At 43.5% G+C, this 16,510-nt stretch overlaps 1 protein-coding gene and 1 long non-coding RNA gene across 3 annotated transcripts in view; one reads left to right on the top strand and one right to left on the bottom strand.

The window, feature by feature from the left end:
- Positions 1-16,510, bottom strand: part of LOC101482519 (exostosin-1) — a 374,234-nt gene that overhangs the window by 17,307 nt on the left and 340,417 nt on the right. For both annotated transcript variants that reach the window (XM_012919002.3, XM_004550629.4), the window contains one exon: positions 677-766. In XM_012919002.3, coding sequence (XP_012774456.2) covers positions 677-766 — 90 coding nt within the window. The remainder of the gene's footprint in view (positions 1-676; positions 767-16,510) is intronic.
- On the top strand, positions 5,365-12,023 carry LOC143412653 (uncharacterized). Its single transcript, XR_013093160.1, has 2 exons — positions 5,365-5,969; positions 8,981-12,023. It is a non-coding gene; the product is annotated as an uncharacterized LOC143412653 (long non-coding RNA).

Genomic DNA, 16,510 nt, shown 5'->3' with positions numbered 1-16,510 from the left:
AGATTGCATTCTATTGCAGTACCACACCTTCACTAATGTTTGCAAAAAGCAGACTGCAAGAGCTTGAATTTATATACCTGTGGTAATGGAAAGTATAAACACCTGAATTCCAAGGTAAAGAAATAGCTAAATAATTTTGTCCACATAGTGTAACTTGAAAAGTGAATAATAGAAGATATACAATAAATCTGACAGCTCTATATTCTTCACCATGATTGTCAGCTAATCATTGAAACTGTGACATTTTTCTTATTAGCCAAAGATTAAGGTTTAGATTTTTTAGTTTTTAATGTTTTCACATTTTTAAAATGCTAAATGAGTGAATGCTAGCTTAAGTCAGTTCAGTGAAATAATTTTGTAAAAGCAGACATTGTAACTGCTTTAATTACCTCCGTCTCAAATCAAAGACCAGTTTTCACTAAATATCTTTGAAAGTCATTGTTTAGGCTGAGAGTAAGAAAAAGAAATAGTTCTTCCATGTGTTTTTGCACAGCTATATTGAAGTGGCTTCTTTACTAACTTGGGATCTGAGGCTGATATCAGTGTTTGGTAACAATGTGCCTTGGGAGCATCGCTGTCTCACCTCATTTTGTTGATAAAGCACCAGTGTCTCAGTTCACCTGTATGTAAAACTTCAGTGTAGTCTCAGTTGGTTGATCAACTATCGTTAACTCACCTCATTGGTTGAGAGAACAGAGTCTTCATCCAGACTGAGGACTGCGTCGGTGATGATGGCGTCATGGGGGAAAAAACGACTGCTCATCGTCTACAGGCAGAGAGAGAGGAAGTAGTTTGCACTACTGTTAACTGACAAACTTTAAGGAGTCTGAGCTTTTTTAGGGATCAAAGAAACCTATAATACACATTATGTATTTTAAAGGTATAGAGTTGGTATAGCAATATAAAGAAATCTATAAAAAATAAAGGAAAAATAGTTTCACCACCCCAACCCCCAACTGTGTGTTTTATCATTCACTGTGCTCACTTAATAGGTTTTGTTTGAGTTCTGATCAATTCAGTGCCGAACAGAAAGCATGCAACAGGCCCTGATCCATTAGCCCAAAGATCGCTGCTGCTGATGTTATTGACTCATAATTAACGTGTGAATTATTTAACTGTTTGTGAGGAAAAGTAACAAGGGCATAAGTAATTGGTGAAAAATAGGTTCAGTTGAGGTTTCAAACAACCTGCTCCCGGGCTCAGCACTCAGGATCTTTCAAAATCAGTTATCTTAAATGTGAGTGGGTAGCAAAGAACGAACAAGTCAGTATGATGAACCCCAGACAAAGCATGTAATTTATACATTCACCGGCCACTTCATTAGTTGCACTTCTTTAACAGTCACAACTCATTTATGCATGTAAGCATGGTCCAAAAAAATCAAAATGAGCAACAGAATGATGAATTACTCATATGTGGCATGGTTGCTGGTGCCAGACAGGCTGATCTTAATACTTCAGGCAGTGCTGAAAATGTCCCTACGGTGATTTAGCACACAAACATCTCTAGGGTTTACAGAGAAGGGTCTGAAAAACAAAAATATCAACTGAGTGGCAGTTCTCTGGGTGAAACTGCCTTGTTGATCTCAGAGGTCACTACAAGGTCATTACAACCAATTTATGCAGAAGAGCATCTCTGATCACATGGCACCCCTAAACTTGAAGCAGATGGGCTACGAAAAGCAGAAGATCACAGGTTTGATGGTGAAGGTGTAATTGTGAGGGATATATTTTCTTGCCACACTTTGGGCACCTTACTGCCACTTGGGATGTCATCCAATGGAGGATTAAGATTATGTTTTAGCTGCAAATAAATCTGTAGCAACGGTTATGATCTCAAAATGGTCCAAAATCACTATAAGGAATGTTTCCAGCACTTAGTTGAATATATGCCATGAAGAAGGCACAAAGTGGCTGCTTGAGTGTATACAATATTCTCAACAAAAATAGTTAAATCCATAATATTAGCTCTGTAGCAACATATAGCGAGAAAATATATTTTTGCTTCATCTTTAACTCACCCAGAAAGATTATCTTTTCGACTGGAATTATCTAAAATGTGGTTGTGTAAAATTTGCAACCCTTACAGCTTCCTTTCAATTATTTCAAGATTTTATGTCACTGAAATGAAGTGTCATGCCACAGTGGTGATGTTTTACATGGATTCATGACCTAAAAAAGAAAAGTAAATTAAATTTACACCCCCAGGGGTAACATTAAGAGGCTTATTTTGTCAAGTAAGACCACAAATCTCCACAAGCTTAATGTCTACTTCCATTTCAGCCTAATGATCTGACGGATGCTGAGATGAAATTTATTAGGAAATTAAGCGTAACATCAAATGAATTTCAACACAAATCCCCGACATTCTTTCAAGTATTTGAGAATGCCACATCAAATTCTGCATTAAATCACTGCTTAAAGAAAGAACTCCTGGCAGAAAATGTGTTTTTCTTTGGATGGTTGCCCTATAATCAGGAGACATGTACCTTATTCAGTCAGGACAGTGTTCGCATTAGCCAACAGCTTCTCAATTTCCTCAGGAAAAGCCACATGGCAGTGAAACAAGTTGCTAAATTAACCACAAAAGCATGCCTGACAATCTGCTGCATTTTCCAGACTTAGTGGTGGGAATGTATTAAATCAAAGTTGCATGCACACATTTGCATAGTCAATGTGCATATAAATAGGCATGACAGTCTAATCTTGCATACAGTCTTTACATTTTTTCTTCACTACATTTCCAGCATCTGAAGGACATCATTTTCAAAATTTATTGCTTATTTTATCATCATTTTTCTTCTTTCTTCTTTCACTAAATTAAAAATATATTTCTTACACACACACACACACACACACACACACACACACGCACACGCACATATTATGAATCGTCCTGGAAATCAACATTAACATATGCCAAAGCAAATTCATACAATTATGGTTGCAGATTCAGTAAGAAATTTGTCTCCTCCTGAAGTCAATATGGATTAAAAGTCAGAGAAAATATCACATCTGCATGTTTTATGGCAACTTAGGAAATACAATTTGCTTTCATTAATAAGGGCTGCAGTTGAAATCATTTTATCAAAACTTTTGCTCCTTTGTCCTGTGTAATTGGTCAGAATTGTGGTCCAACTATACTTGATTTTTCTTTTTTAAGTTTTTCACTCTTTTCAGTTTTAGATCTAAACTGTAATAAGTCAAGGACTATGGGACTGATTAACTTGCCACAATTTCATTGCAATCTATCCATTCACTGTTACATGTTTCCATCTCTACATGGAATTTAATTTGTCCACTACTTTAGTTTATGGCCAAATACAGTACACAAAAAAAGCGAATTTTAGTACTTCTGCATTTGTGCAAATTACCAGTTTGCTAACAGACTAAACTGATATGGTGAACATGTCGAATGTACATGCCATATCAATGTTAGCATATGGGTGATAGCATTTTAGCACTAAGCAGCATGACTGTAATCTCTTGAAGCCTCAGTCAGTCATGTACTGTGTGCAGGCAGGCAGGAATGGTGGCCCCAAAGTGTAGACTCCAGCAGGCAAACGTGAACTCAAAACTCAGCTTTATTTCCTGGATGGCAAAAAGAACAGAAAGCTAACTAAACTGGAAATATAAACCAAGCAAAAACAGGCTGATAGGCAGAACACACAGCATGGAATACTGGAGACCACAACACAGACAAAGGAAAACACAGGGCTTAAATACACAGAGGGAGCAATCAGGGAATGGGAGACAGGAGGGAAACACACCTGGGACAAATCAGGCCTAATGAGACAAGGGAACCAAAACCAGACACATTAACATAAGACACGGACCTTCAAAGTAAAACAGGAAACACGGACTGAACTTCCAGACACAGACTCACAAGCAGACACTGCACCATAGGGAACACAGAGATGTAGGACCAGGGCAGACACAGAGACACACACTGGACACAGAACAGAGGGAGTATGGAAACCATAAGAACTACAAAATCACAAACTAAGAACAACTGGAGAAATAGAAATGCAAAACAGAAACCAAAACCCTCACAGTCATAAACCAAGATGAGAACACAAATAAAAGTACAAAACTGAAAACACTGGGTCAATGACCCAGGTACCCTAACACAGTCAGACAAGCCTGGAAACTAGTTATGACCGCCTGTCTATGTTGGTCACTAGAAAAATGGGCTGGTAACTGGTTGCTGGAGGTTGCTTGCTGGGTGAAATAATTCGTAAAGGGCTCCACCACCACCTATGTGATTGTTACAACTTAAATAAGTGTGACACAAAGCAGAAATGGAGAATGTTCACCTTCAAAGTAAAGGTTGTGCCTTATTGCTGCAACCACCACATTTCAAAAAGGAAAGCTTCTACTTTCACTTTTACACTTTTCACAGTTTTACTACAGCTTGGATAGTAGTTTGTGAGAGTTTGAAGCCAAGCTGGTGTCTTCCAAACAAAGTACTGGTGACCAATACAGCCTGCTAGCGACCTGCACAATCTCAACGACATTTGTGTTGCAGCATCATATGTCTCTTTGTAGCCAATTTCAGCTAGTCCCACTAAAAAGCTACAGCAACCATTAGCCAGCTACAATTTTTCACTAGTAACTGGTGATTGCCATAGAATGACTGGGGCCTAAAACATGATTTAGAAAGATTAACACAGTAAATCTACTTTTTACATCTTAGCATTCACTGTATTTTACCATAGTTTTGTGTATAGTGCCCTCTATGCATCTATATAAAGACTTTATAAAAGTTTCTTTGGGCTGAAAATTGTCCAACTTAAGCTCAACTTAAACTTGCTTAAAACACAAAACAGTACCCTTCAGCAGTAGACATCGGTATTGGCACTAGCCCTCAAAACCTCTTACTGGCTAAAATTTACCACCCTTCCATCACACAACCATGCTTCCCTGTGGCTAGTGTCAATGCTTTTCTGCCTCTAGACAGAGATTAGATCCCACTTAAATCTCGGGCAGTTCAGTGGTCTGAACTTTATCTTTGTTGCTCTCGTTCCACTCATTTCCTCTCTTTATGTTTGCCATGACTTCTGTTACTTAAAGGATAGTCTTTGGAGATGTCTTTTCTGATTCTATGCCATTGATATATCAAGAAGTTTCTAAGTTAAAGTTAAAGGTCAAAGACCATGTAGGTATCTGAAAGATGATCATAACCTATCAACAGCCATTTTCTCTCATGATGAATAGTTTACTTGAAAAACAATAGTTATATTTGTAGTTTAAGAAGAGTTATACTATTGGTAATGAAGACTTTAATAAATCCCTCATCCCCATATCCAAACAATATTTCTGGTTATTTGCAATTTCGAACTGCAATAATATGCTAACTGTTACAGGAAAAATGATTCTATGTTTCTTTACCTTCTTTTAAATGTACAAAGATGCCTTTTGTCTGCCCTCTCCCTATGGTTAGATTAGTTTAGAATTATCTTTTTAGACTTTCTCAGCAAAGACATACTGTTTTGGGACATATTGTTTTAGATTGTTTTATCTCTCACAGCCTTCTCCCAGCTCTCTGCTGACGAGACTAGCGCCACATATGGAGTTGTTTATTTTATTTGTTTTGTATTTTCTTATCCTGTTCTCACTGTCTTTCCTATAAAAATTACCAAGCCACTGTGCATGGTGTGAGTTGTTCTTAGCAGCTCACCCGTGTACACGTTTGATAAAGAAAGTAACTTTGTCTCATTGTGTCTTTATTTCTCCTGGGTCTTTTACAGAGTTTTCCCCCAACATTTCTTGGTCCTTCGGAGCCGGAGCGCCTCCATCGTGTCCCATCTCCGTGACCAGTCCACGTTGCTCGTCTGTCGACAGCCCACACACTAGGTGTGTGGTCAAAGACCAAGGGCGTTAAATTCGAGTCTTGGCCAACGTTCTTAGAAAGCGACCCACGGTGGTGGGGCCCGATCGAGGTGGACCAGACCCGGCGACACTGACCAGGTAGATACAGACACACTGACACAATCTTGCGTAAAATCGTATTTTAAATTCAGGGAATTTAAAATAGCGAAAGTAGCTCGTCGCGACTGGAAGCTCCCCACTTCTGTGGGTTTAAAGTAGCTCGTCGGCTGGTAGCTTGGAGCTCGTCGACTGGAAGCTCCCCACTCTTGTGGGTTAGGTTTGGAGCTCTGGGTAGCTCCCCCAGCTGGGTCAAGGGAATAAGTAGCTCGTCTACAGAAAGACTGGCAGCTCCCCTTATGATAAGGGTTCCGATCGCGCGAATAAGTGTGAATGTGAATGTATGTGTGTGTGTATTGTTTTAATTAACGGAGCAAGCTGAATTTTCACGGTCCAATAAGAGACTGAGCTGCTCCTACTGTGTTTTTCTTTTACTGCTATTCACTGACGTGCTGGTGAGTTGAGAGAACGGTCGAGTTCCGTCTCGTAAAGTTCACACCGCTTTTGGAAATAGTCCGAAAGTAGAAGGGCGTGTGAGCAACCACTCTCGTCTCTAATACCAGCGAAGGTGATAGCAGCTGTATCGTGTATATATTACTTAATAAACAAAAATAAGTAAATACATAAATAAGATGGGTAATCAAGCAAGTGAAATTAAAACTCATTCCTGCTGACGAGCAGTGGTGAGAAAAGAAAAGTCCAGACGCCGGACAAAAACAGTGTCTGTAAACTGAGAGATTTAAGAAAACAAAATATAAACAGTCAGAAGAACAGAACTCAACTGCCAGTTTAGTAAAACCAGAAGACGAGACACTGTGCAGTTCCCACAATCCTTTTAGTAAACCATCACCCATTCCTGCAGCCGCATCTGCAGCACCACCCATATCAGGAAGAACATAATAATCCTTTATTAAGTGAAAACTAGAGATCACAGTAGTTTTGTAGTAGTTTAAAAGGGTTGAAAACAGACCCCACTGAGTAGATATAAATATAAAAAGTACGAAATAAAGATAAACAAAGGGAAAATTACAGTAGAAATGATCTTTAGAGTATTTGAAATTAATAATAGCAAGGATAACAACCTGTAAAGTGATATTAACAATGAAACACAGTTGGCATGATGACCATGCCCAGCATGTATAAAATGAATATAAAGCAAATAATTCACACGAAAATATTTTAATAACATAAATAAAGTATATTAAGGCTGTGTCATTGTTCAGCCAAGGACAGTGTGTGAAAAGGTAACTGTCTCCACCCTGGGAAAAGGATGATACTGCAGGTCATCTGAAGCCCTTGATGGATACAAAATAAAATATAAATAATATATTATAATAGAACTGCCTGGTCCGCCATGCAACAGAGAGAACAAATGTGACCGTAGATTGGATGAATTCTAAATTATCTGTTTGCTGAATAAGATGATCCTAACTAACAAATTGGCTCAGGAGTAGTATAGTGGTACACACTGATAAAATATTATAATATGCTATTGCTGTTATATAAGACAAAGAGGATAATATTAACAATGACAATATTAATATGAAGAGGCACCTTAATCGGTTATGATGTGAGGTGGATAATTGTTAAACAGTAGTCTGCATCAAGCTTAAGGTTTGCTGAAACTCAGTGTAATGACATGTGAGATGAAGACAATACGGAGAATAACTAAACTAATGAAGTGCATAGAGGCACTTGACCAGCTTGAAACCTATCATCCTAGAATGACACATTGCTGAGATATAGAGCACACCTATAATAACAACCAATAAGCAAAACCCTGTAGACAACAGCTAAAACTACAGGATTGAGAAGCTGAATTAAATATGTAGACACTGCTAAGCTGATGAGCATGTTCCACATTTTCTTTTCTTTTTATTTATTTGTTTCTTTTAGAGCAGAAGCTGCTGTAACACACCCAAAGAAAGACTCTAGGTCTCACCAACCGTCTCAGTCGTGGGCAAAAAGATGTCAGTCAATAAAATTCTAAAAGATAATTTATTGACGAAAAATATATCAAGAGATAAAAGATAAAACAGTCCAGTGTCCCACTTAAGAATTGTATAAAAACACACAGTCCCAAGGCCAGAGCCAGCTATGCCACACAGCCAAGTTGCACTCCACATGTTGCCTTTAACAGGGTTAGAAGTTGTCCTTGGAGACCCACCACCCTGCAAGCATATAGTCAGTGGTCACTCAAGCCTCTGGAACTCTGCTGCCTTTAGGCTGTGGCATATAATAGGCCCTGGACTGCACAGAGAGACAAAACGACACACTTAATATAAAATTCATAGCGCAAAACCCATCCATCCCAAACATATCTGATTTCATCACATTACATACCTGCACAGAGAGACAAAACGACACAGCAGTGTTTGTAGTGTGGGCTATAAGTAGACCAGTGTATCAGTGCAGTCAAGTACACCTGCCTCTAATTAGTCCAACCTCATTCCAGCCATTGGCTCACCAAAAATGTGACACACACAAAACCACTCCCAACCCAGTGGAACTTCACACAATAATATGGAGCTGAATTAACACAGGCACATTAGTCTACTATGTTACAAGCTGCATGCTATTAAAAGCCAACATATGCAGACTTCTGCCTTGTTCGGGTGGCAGCATTTTTCTTTTTTCTTTTGTGTCCTGACACGTTTATGTTTTTTGGTTTTGTTTGATTATTTTGTTGGTTTTGGAAATGAATTTAAACGAACTTGTGACCATACTTGAGAATCACAGTGACACATAGTGATTAGGCATATGATTGAAAAATGCCTAGGTTTAGAGCTGTGAGCTATGAGCTGTGAGCAATGCAAAGTTAAATATATATATTTGTATAAATGGGAAACAACCCTAACTTGAAAGTTTGAAATGTGTGAGATCCATGCATTGTTTGAAGAACTAGAAATTATCTTAAACTGCCTTAAGTGAAAATGTAGAGTTGCATCTATTCTCCCAAACAAAAAAAACAAAAAAACAAAAAAAGGGAGAAGCATTCTGTAACTTAAAAATAAGGCTGACTGTTGACAACAGACTAAAACACTAATTCGCAGGTGGCTATCAGGAACAGAGAGGCGAGCAAAGTCACAAACACCAAGGCCGCAGACAGCCACGCAGAAACAGCAGATAACATAGAGACAACGCCTGCTAGAACCGTGGAGAGGAAGGTCACTTCACACGAGATTGTTGCGCATGTGAAATACACAAAGATAAACAAATAACCATTTATATAGACAGCCAGTATGTTTTCTCTGCTGTGCATCATTTTGCAAAAAATCTGGAAAACCAGAGGAATGATTACACCAACTGGCAAACCAGTTCACCATGCCAACCTCTTACAACGCCTACTGACTCTTTCATTACTACAGGCAACAATTTTGCTGACAGAGCAGCAAAATAGGCGGCACAACAGGCAAACATCACATTGATGGCAGTAAACACACATCAGATTCCACTGGATGTGTTGAAAAATGAACAAAAAGCAGCAAGCACAGCAGAGCAGGCAAAATGGCTAAAACACGGTGCAGTTCTGACAAACGACTTAATGATGTGTTATGGCAAGCCAGTGTTGCCAAAATTCCTCCACAAAATGGCGGCATTAGTGACTCATGGCTGTACGCATTTGTCAACGGGGGGACTGACCAGTATTGTCAACTCTCATTTCTACACTGTAAATTCTACACAATACTCTCATTTCTACACTGTAAATTCTACACTGTAAATTTTGAAACCTCAGCAAAACAATTTGTCAGAACATGCATGACGTGTCAAAAATGTAATGCTCAGGGAAACCTGAGACCACACAATCCATATGGACTTTATTGAGCTAAATGAATGCCAAGGGTAAAAATACACCCTAGTGGTTATAGATGTATTCTCAAAGTGGCCAGAAATCTACCCAGTGAAAAAGGCAGATACAATTTCAGTAGCAAAATGTATGTCTAAGTTGTAGGAAAATAAAGAGATGATTGTAAATGACGAAGAATGTAATGATGTCTATCAAGTGTCTTGCAGATCACAGCCCGGTGACTGGGTTCTGATCAAAGTGCTCCAAAGGAAAAACTGGAGCTTGCAAAATAGCGGAACGACCATCTTGCATCCATCAGAGCCAGTAAGTGAAGCCATCTAAACACAGCTGACGGCAGGCTCGCCCACTTGTTGTGATCTCGCCCGGTGGAGGGGTCAGCTTTCCTGGCCGGGGGGTCTACTCGCGACAGGAGGGTGTGTCCCGTCGTCATGAGGTGGTGGCTCTTAACAACTGCAGCGGCCCTGACCATGGCCGGGCTCCTCACCTTTGCTTCCGTGAGGGACAACAAGTCACGTTATATGGAGAAAAGGCAGACACTGTATGACAAAGGAAAGTACACCAAGTTTCCCCATGGCTATGCCACTAATTTCTGGTGGCAGTTTATGAACACTACAGCTTACTTGAATAATAAAACTGACTGCTATGCAAATACATATACACTTTCTGCCCACCAAGGAACGAGAGGAAGTGTATGGACTGTTCACTCAACGAAACCTGTGCCAGTAATGCGACACTGGTGAGCCTCAACTGTCGCTCCAACTACAGCTACCGAATGATACTACAAACAAAGACTCATTACCAGACAGGATGTGCACGGACGGCACCAAGCAGTAAAGGAACCAGAGTTTCGCATCTGAGGAGGAGTGAAATTCTTACAGAGCTTGATCCCCGGCATTGGAGTTGCCGAGGTGCGGGATCATGTGGAAATCAACCGATATGCTCTGCTACGACACATCAACTTAACTAAGGCCCTGGAACCGCCTTAGCAGGAGAACAGCAGGCCATCAGAACGATGGTGCTGCAGAACAGACTGACACTAGACCTGCTAACAGCATCACAAGGAGGAGTTTGCAAGCTGATCGGGGAAACATGTTGCACTTTTATCCCTGATGGATACGAAACTGGAGGAGACATTTATGAAACTTTGCAGAATTTGTCCATTCTGCAAAAATATGTCACTGACCACACATCTGGAGCAGCTACACCGCCATGTCTAAGAGTAATGATTTCAAAGATGATAACAACTACAATGACTGCTTATGTTGCCGTGCCTAAAGAAGAACAGCATCCCGTTGCAATTCTGTTAGAGGAGAACTTGTAATAACTGCTAATGAATGACGTGGTGATTAAAAATGACTTCTGCCTTTTTCAAGTGATCATGCACTGATTAACACATTAGTAGTTTATGCAGGTACAATATAAGGTTTTCACCCTTTTATTTTTTGAAGTTCTCATCCTTTATTTTTTGAAGTTTTCATTTTAAATATGAAGTTTTCATTATTTTACATATAAAGTTTTCAATTTAAGGTTTGCATCATTTTAAGTATAAGGTTTTCATCCTTGTATTTTTTGAAGTTTTCATTTTACATATTAGGTTTTCATCATTTTTAAATATAAAGTTTTCATTTTACTTTTCACCCTTTTATTTTTTGTAGTTTTCGTTTTAAAATATAAGGTTTTTATCTTTTATTTTTTGTAGTTTTAGTTTTATTATTTTTTCTTGTTTATTCCACTTGTTATTTCATTTACTATGATTTTCATTTACTATGTTTTTCTTTTTCTTTTTATTATTTTATTTTGTTTTAATCTTTAGACCAAATGATTTCCATTTCTGCTATGCTGACATTTTGAAAATTAAAAAATTGCTTAAGATACTTAATAAATAACCTTCACAGACAATTGTTGTATACATTTAAAATAAGTTAAAACAGGAGGGAATGTTACAGGAAAAATGATTCTATGTTTCTTTACCTTCTTTTAAATGTACAAAGATGCCTTTTGTCTGCCCTCTCCCTATGGTTAGATTAGTTTAGAATTATCTTTTTAGACTTTCTCAGCAAAGACATACTGTTTTGGGACATATTGTTTTAGATTGTTTTATCTCTCACAGCCTTCTCCCAGCTCTCTGCTGACGAGACTAGCGCCACATATGGAGTTGTTTATTTTATTTGTTTTGTATTTTCTTATCCTGTTCTCACTGTCTTTCCTATAAAAATTACCAAGCCACTGTGCATGGTGTGAGTTGTTCTTAGCAGCTCACCCGTGTACACGTTTGATAAAGAAAGTAACTTTGTCTCATTGTGTCTTTATTTCTCCTGGGTCTTTTACAGAGTTTTCCCCCAACACTAACAATGACTGTTTTTTTTTACAATGTCATTACAATAATTTAAACAATAGGACTCAAAAGTACAAAGCTTTTCAAGGTTGTCAATAGTCAAGGTCAATAGTGTGTGAATGGGTGAATGACTGGATGTGTAAAGCGCTTTGGGGTCCTTAGGGACTAGTAAAGCGCTATATAAATACAGGCCATTTATCATATATATGTCAGGGTTCCTGGGTCGGTGACCCAGTGTTTTCAGTTCACACTCACTGTTTATCTACTGCCTGTTCCACTTCCTGTTTTATTGTGTTAGCCTTGGTCTGTGTGTATTATGTTCAATCCTCTTCCCATTATCATTAGTTCATTATGTTTAGCTGTGTACTCACCGGTCCCTCATTATCATCATTATCACCAGTCTGTGTATTTAAGCCCTCTGTTCTACCCATTCAGTGTCGGGTCATTGATGATGTTGTTTCTGTCGTGTGTTCCGTCCAGTCAGTCAGTCTACCAGTCCGCTAAGTCCAGCCAGCCAGCCATCCATCCTATCATCTGTTGTCTACATATTCAATAAACCTCGTTCTGCACCACGAGTCCTGCATGTGGGTCATCCCTTCCTCGCCTCCGCACACGAGCCCTGACAGAATGACCCGACCCGTGCCAAGAAGACACGCTTTTGACCCAGCGGACTCGGACCTCTACGAGCGGCAGGAGGTAGCGCTCTCCTTGTGGGCTGAAAAACTCAAGGAGAGACAGCGGCTCTTCGCGGAGCGAGAGCACGTCTTCGAGGGCACTCGCTTGGCTCTGGGCGGGCTTCGGAGACGCCGCGTTCCCCCACCTGCTGCCTCACCTGCACCGGAGCATCTGCCGCGGAGAGTGGATGTTTCACGTCACGCTTCGGCCGCTCCCTCTCTCGCCACTCCGCTCCACGCTCACACATCACCTGCCTCATTCACCGGACCTTCAACCTCGTCACGGCACAGCGGCTCCGTCTTCCACCTCGGCTCAACAGAGGCTCCCGTGCCAGAGGCTCGGACGTGTACCCCGCCCGCTTCCTCCTCCCGGAGAAATCGGCGCACACGCCGCCATAAAACGGACCACTTTCAGCCACTCCCGATGGTGAGCTCCAGTGACTGTTTTTCGCACTCACCATCTGATTATTCACTCAAAACGCACAATAACCCCATCTCTGATTCGTGGGATGTTTCCCTCCTGGAAGATTCTGTGGACTGGGAAGATTTGTTCTGCTCTGCTCTCCCAAAGACTGTAAATAGTGGTGGCAGGAAAACCAGAACAATCCCCAATAAACCTGATAACATCACACACCCAGTCATTATCTCCACTCCCGTCAGTCAGTCTACCCCCACACCAGTGCCAGCTCCCAGGAGGAGGGCAGCTGCGACCCAGTCTACCGCCACACCCGCTTCGGTTTCTCGAGTGGGGGTGACTGGTGTCCAGCCACCTCCCGTGCCTGTCCCAGCACCTAGGCTGAGGACGGCCAGGATCCAGCCTGACCCCCCTAGAGACTCAGCTGAGGCTCTCCAGCCAGTGCCCTCACGCTCTGGAGGCACGGAAGAGCTAATCAGTCCACCACTTCATCCACCTCCTGACCCAGCCTTTCACGCACTAGCTTTATCCCTGGTTAGGCTGGCTGAAGTGTCCCCTGCTCAGGCACCGGCCTTACTAGCTCAGGCTGTAGCTTTATCTCCCTCATTAGCTCAGTCTGTAGCCCAGCCATTAGCCACACCAACCTCAGCTCCGTCGTCAGCCTCACCTGCTGTTCAGCTTCCAGCCCCGTCAGTTCACTCACCTGCTCTCCAGTCCGCTCCTGTCCAGTCACCCGTAGCTCAGTCTCCTGTCCAGTCACCCGTAGCTCAGTCTCCTGTCCAGTCACCCGTAGCTCAGTCTCCTCCTGTCCAGTCACCCGTAGCTCAGTCGCCTCCTGTCCAGTCACCCGTAGCTCAGTCGCCTCCTGTCCAGTCACCAGTAGCCCAGTCGCCTCCTGTCCAGTCACCAGTAGTCCAGTCGCCCGTCCACCAACCTGTTCAGTACCCAGAGCCTGCTGTGAGCTACCCTGCTGCCCAGCCAGGGGTTTCCGCACCCGCTGGCCCGGCCGCTCCTCAGCCAGGGGTTTCCGCACCCGCTGGCCCGGCCGCTCCTCAGCCAGGGGTTTCCGCACCCGCTGGCCCTGTCCTGTGTGTGCCAGGGGCTCCAGTGCCCACTGGTTCTGAGACCGTTTTCGCTGGAGGGCCCGAGGAGCCCGTCCGGCAACCTTCCTCGTCAGCTGGGGGTTCAGGAGAACCGCACCAGCCTCATGCCTCGTCAGCTGGAGGGCCCGAGGAGCCCGTCCGGCAACCTTCCTCGTCAGCTGGGGGTTCAGGAGAACCGCACCAGCCTCATGCCTCGTCAGCTGGAGGGCCCGAGGAGCCCGTCCGGCAACCTTCCTCGTCAGCTGGGGGTTCAGGAGAACCGCACCAGCCTCATGCCTCGTCGGCTGGAGGGCCCGAGGAGCCCGTCCGGCAACCTTCCTCGTCAGCTGGGGGTTCAGGAGAACCGCACCAGCCTCATGCCTCGTCGGCTGGAGGGCCCGAGGAACCCGTCCGGCAACCTTCTTCGTCAACTGGGGGTTCAGGGGAACCGCACCAGCCTCATGCCTCGCTGTCACCTAGCTCTGCTTCTGCCTCGCCTGGTCCGGCCTCAGACCCTGCCTCTGCCTCGCCTGGTCCGGCCTCAGACCCTGCCTCTGCCTCGCCTGGTCCGGCCTCAGACCCTGCCTCTGCCTCGTCTGGCCCTGCCTCGGAGCCTTCGTCCTCGTCTGGCCCGGCCTCGGAGCCTTCGTCCTCGTCTGGCCCAGCCTCGACTTTGGCTTTTATTTCGCCTGCTGCAGCTCCGGCCTGTGCTTCGCCTGATCCTGCCTCGTCTGGTCCTGTGCCCACCGGGCCATGGCCAGCACGCCTAAAACTGGAGAGCCGCCGCTGCCTTCCGCGCGGCCGGCCCCCTGAACTGCTCCGTCTCCTCCGCCGCCGCCGCTGCCTTCCGCGCGGCCGGCCCCCGGACCGCCTTCGCCTGAGTGGCCGCCGTTGCCTTCCGCACGGCCGGCCTCCGGACCGCCTTCGCCTGAGTGGCCGCCGTTGCCTTCCGCACTGCCGGCCTCCCGAACTGTGTCCACGTCACCGCCGTTGCCTTCCGCACGGCCGGCCTCCGGACCGCCTTCACCTTCGCCTGACTGGCCGCCGTTGCCTTCCGCACTGCCGGCCTCCCGAACTGTGTCCACGTCACCGCCGTTGCCTTCCGCACGGTCGGTCCGCCGGAACAGTCTCGCCTCGGGCCACGTGGCCGCCCACCCGAACTGTCTCTGTGTGGCCTCCGTCCCTCCGTCCTGGGCCCCCTCCGCCCGCCCTGTTCTGGTTCTTTTTCGTTTGGCCGTCGGGTGCCGGCCTTTGAAGGGGGGGGGTCCTGTCAGGGTTCCTGGGTCGGTGACCCAGTGTTTTCAGTTCACACTCACTGTTTATCTACTGCCTGTTCCACTTCCTGTTTTATTGTGTTAGCCTTGGTCTGTGTGTATTATGTTCAATCCTCTTCCCATTATCATTAGTTCATTATGTTCAGCTGTGTACTCACCGGTCCCTCATTATCATCATTATCACCAGTCTGTGTATTTAAGCCCTCTGTTCTACCCATTCAGTGTCGGGTCATTGATGATGTTGTTTCTGTCGTGTGTTCCGTCCAGTCAGTCAGTTAGCCAGCCAGTCTACCAGTCCGCTAAGTCCAGCCATCCAGCCAGCCAGCCAGCCATCCATCCTATCATCTGTTGTCTACATATTCAATAAACCTCGTTCTGCACCACGAGTCCTGCATGTGGGTCATCCCTTCCTCGCCTCCGCACACGAGCCCTGACAATATAATAAAGTCAAAGTCAAAGTCAGCTGAGTATTGTGCAGTAAAAAAGGGGAAAAAACAGCCATGTGTTAGTCATGTGTTTGCGCTGACACTGACATAAATGGGGTTAAAAAGCCACTAAACTATAATTTAAATGAAAGAGAAATGTAATTACTTCTGTAATTAATTACCTCTGCCTGTAGTGATAAAGCCAAAGGAAAAAAGGCCCCAACAACAGGCCTTAACAGAAGCCATTTTGACATGGCATTGCAGGGCAAAATTAATAACATCAATTATGGCCCTGTTCCATTTACATGGGCCAAGATGTGACACACTTAATAGAATGTGCCCATAATTAATTTAAACAATTATGCCTGTGTTTACCCTGCTATGACAATCAAAAAAGGCTCACAGTTTCCTACTTCTCAGCATACCGTTGTTGTAATTTGATGACTCTCAACTTTACGATTCTTATGGAAAACGAGTTGAGTCACGTTGAGTCGACCCGAGTAGGTACTAATTCAGTTCCCTCTTACCACTATCATAAACCTTTGGAAACTCCTCATAATAAACCCACAA

The sequence above is a fragment of the Maylandia zebra genome, linkage group LG15 (genome assembly GCF_041146795.1).
Source record: "Maylandia zebra isolate NMK-2024a linkage group LG15, Mzebra_GT3a, whole genome shotgun sequence".
In the NCBI taxonomy this organism is placed as follows: domain Eukaryota; kingdom Metazoa; phylum Chordata; class Actinopteri; order Cichliformes; family Cichlidae; genus Maylandia; species Maylandia zebra.
Note: the sequence above shows the minus strand (reverse complement) of the source record. Positions and strands in the feature narration are given on the sequence as shown.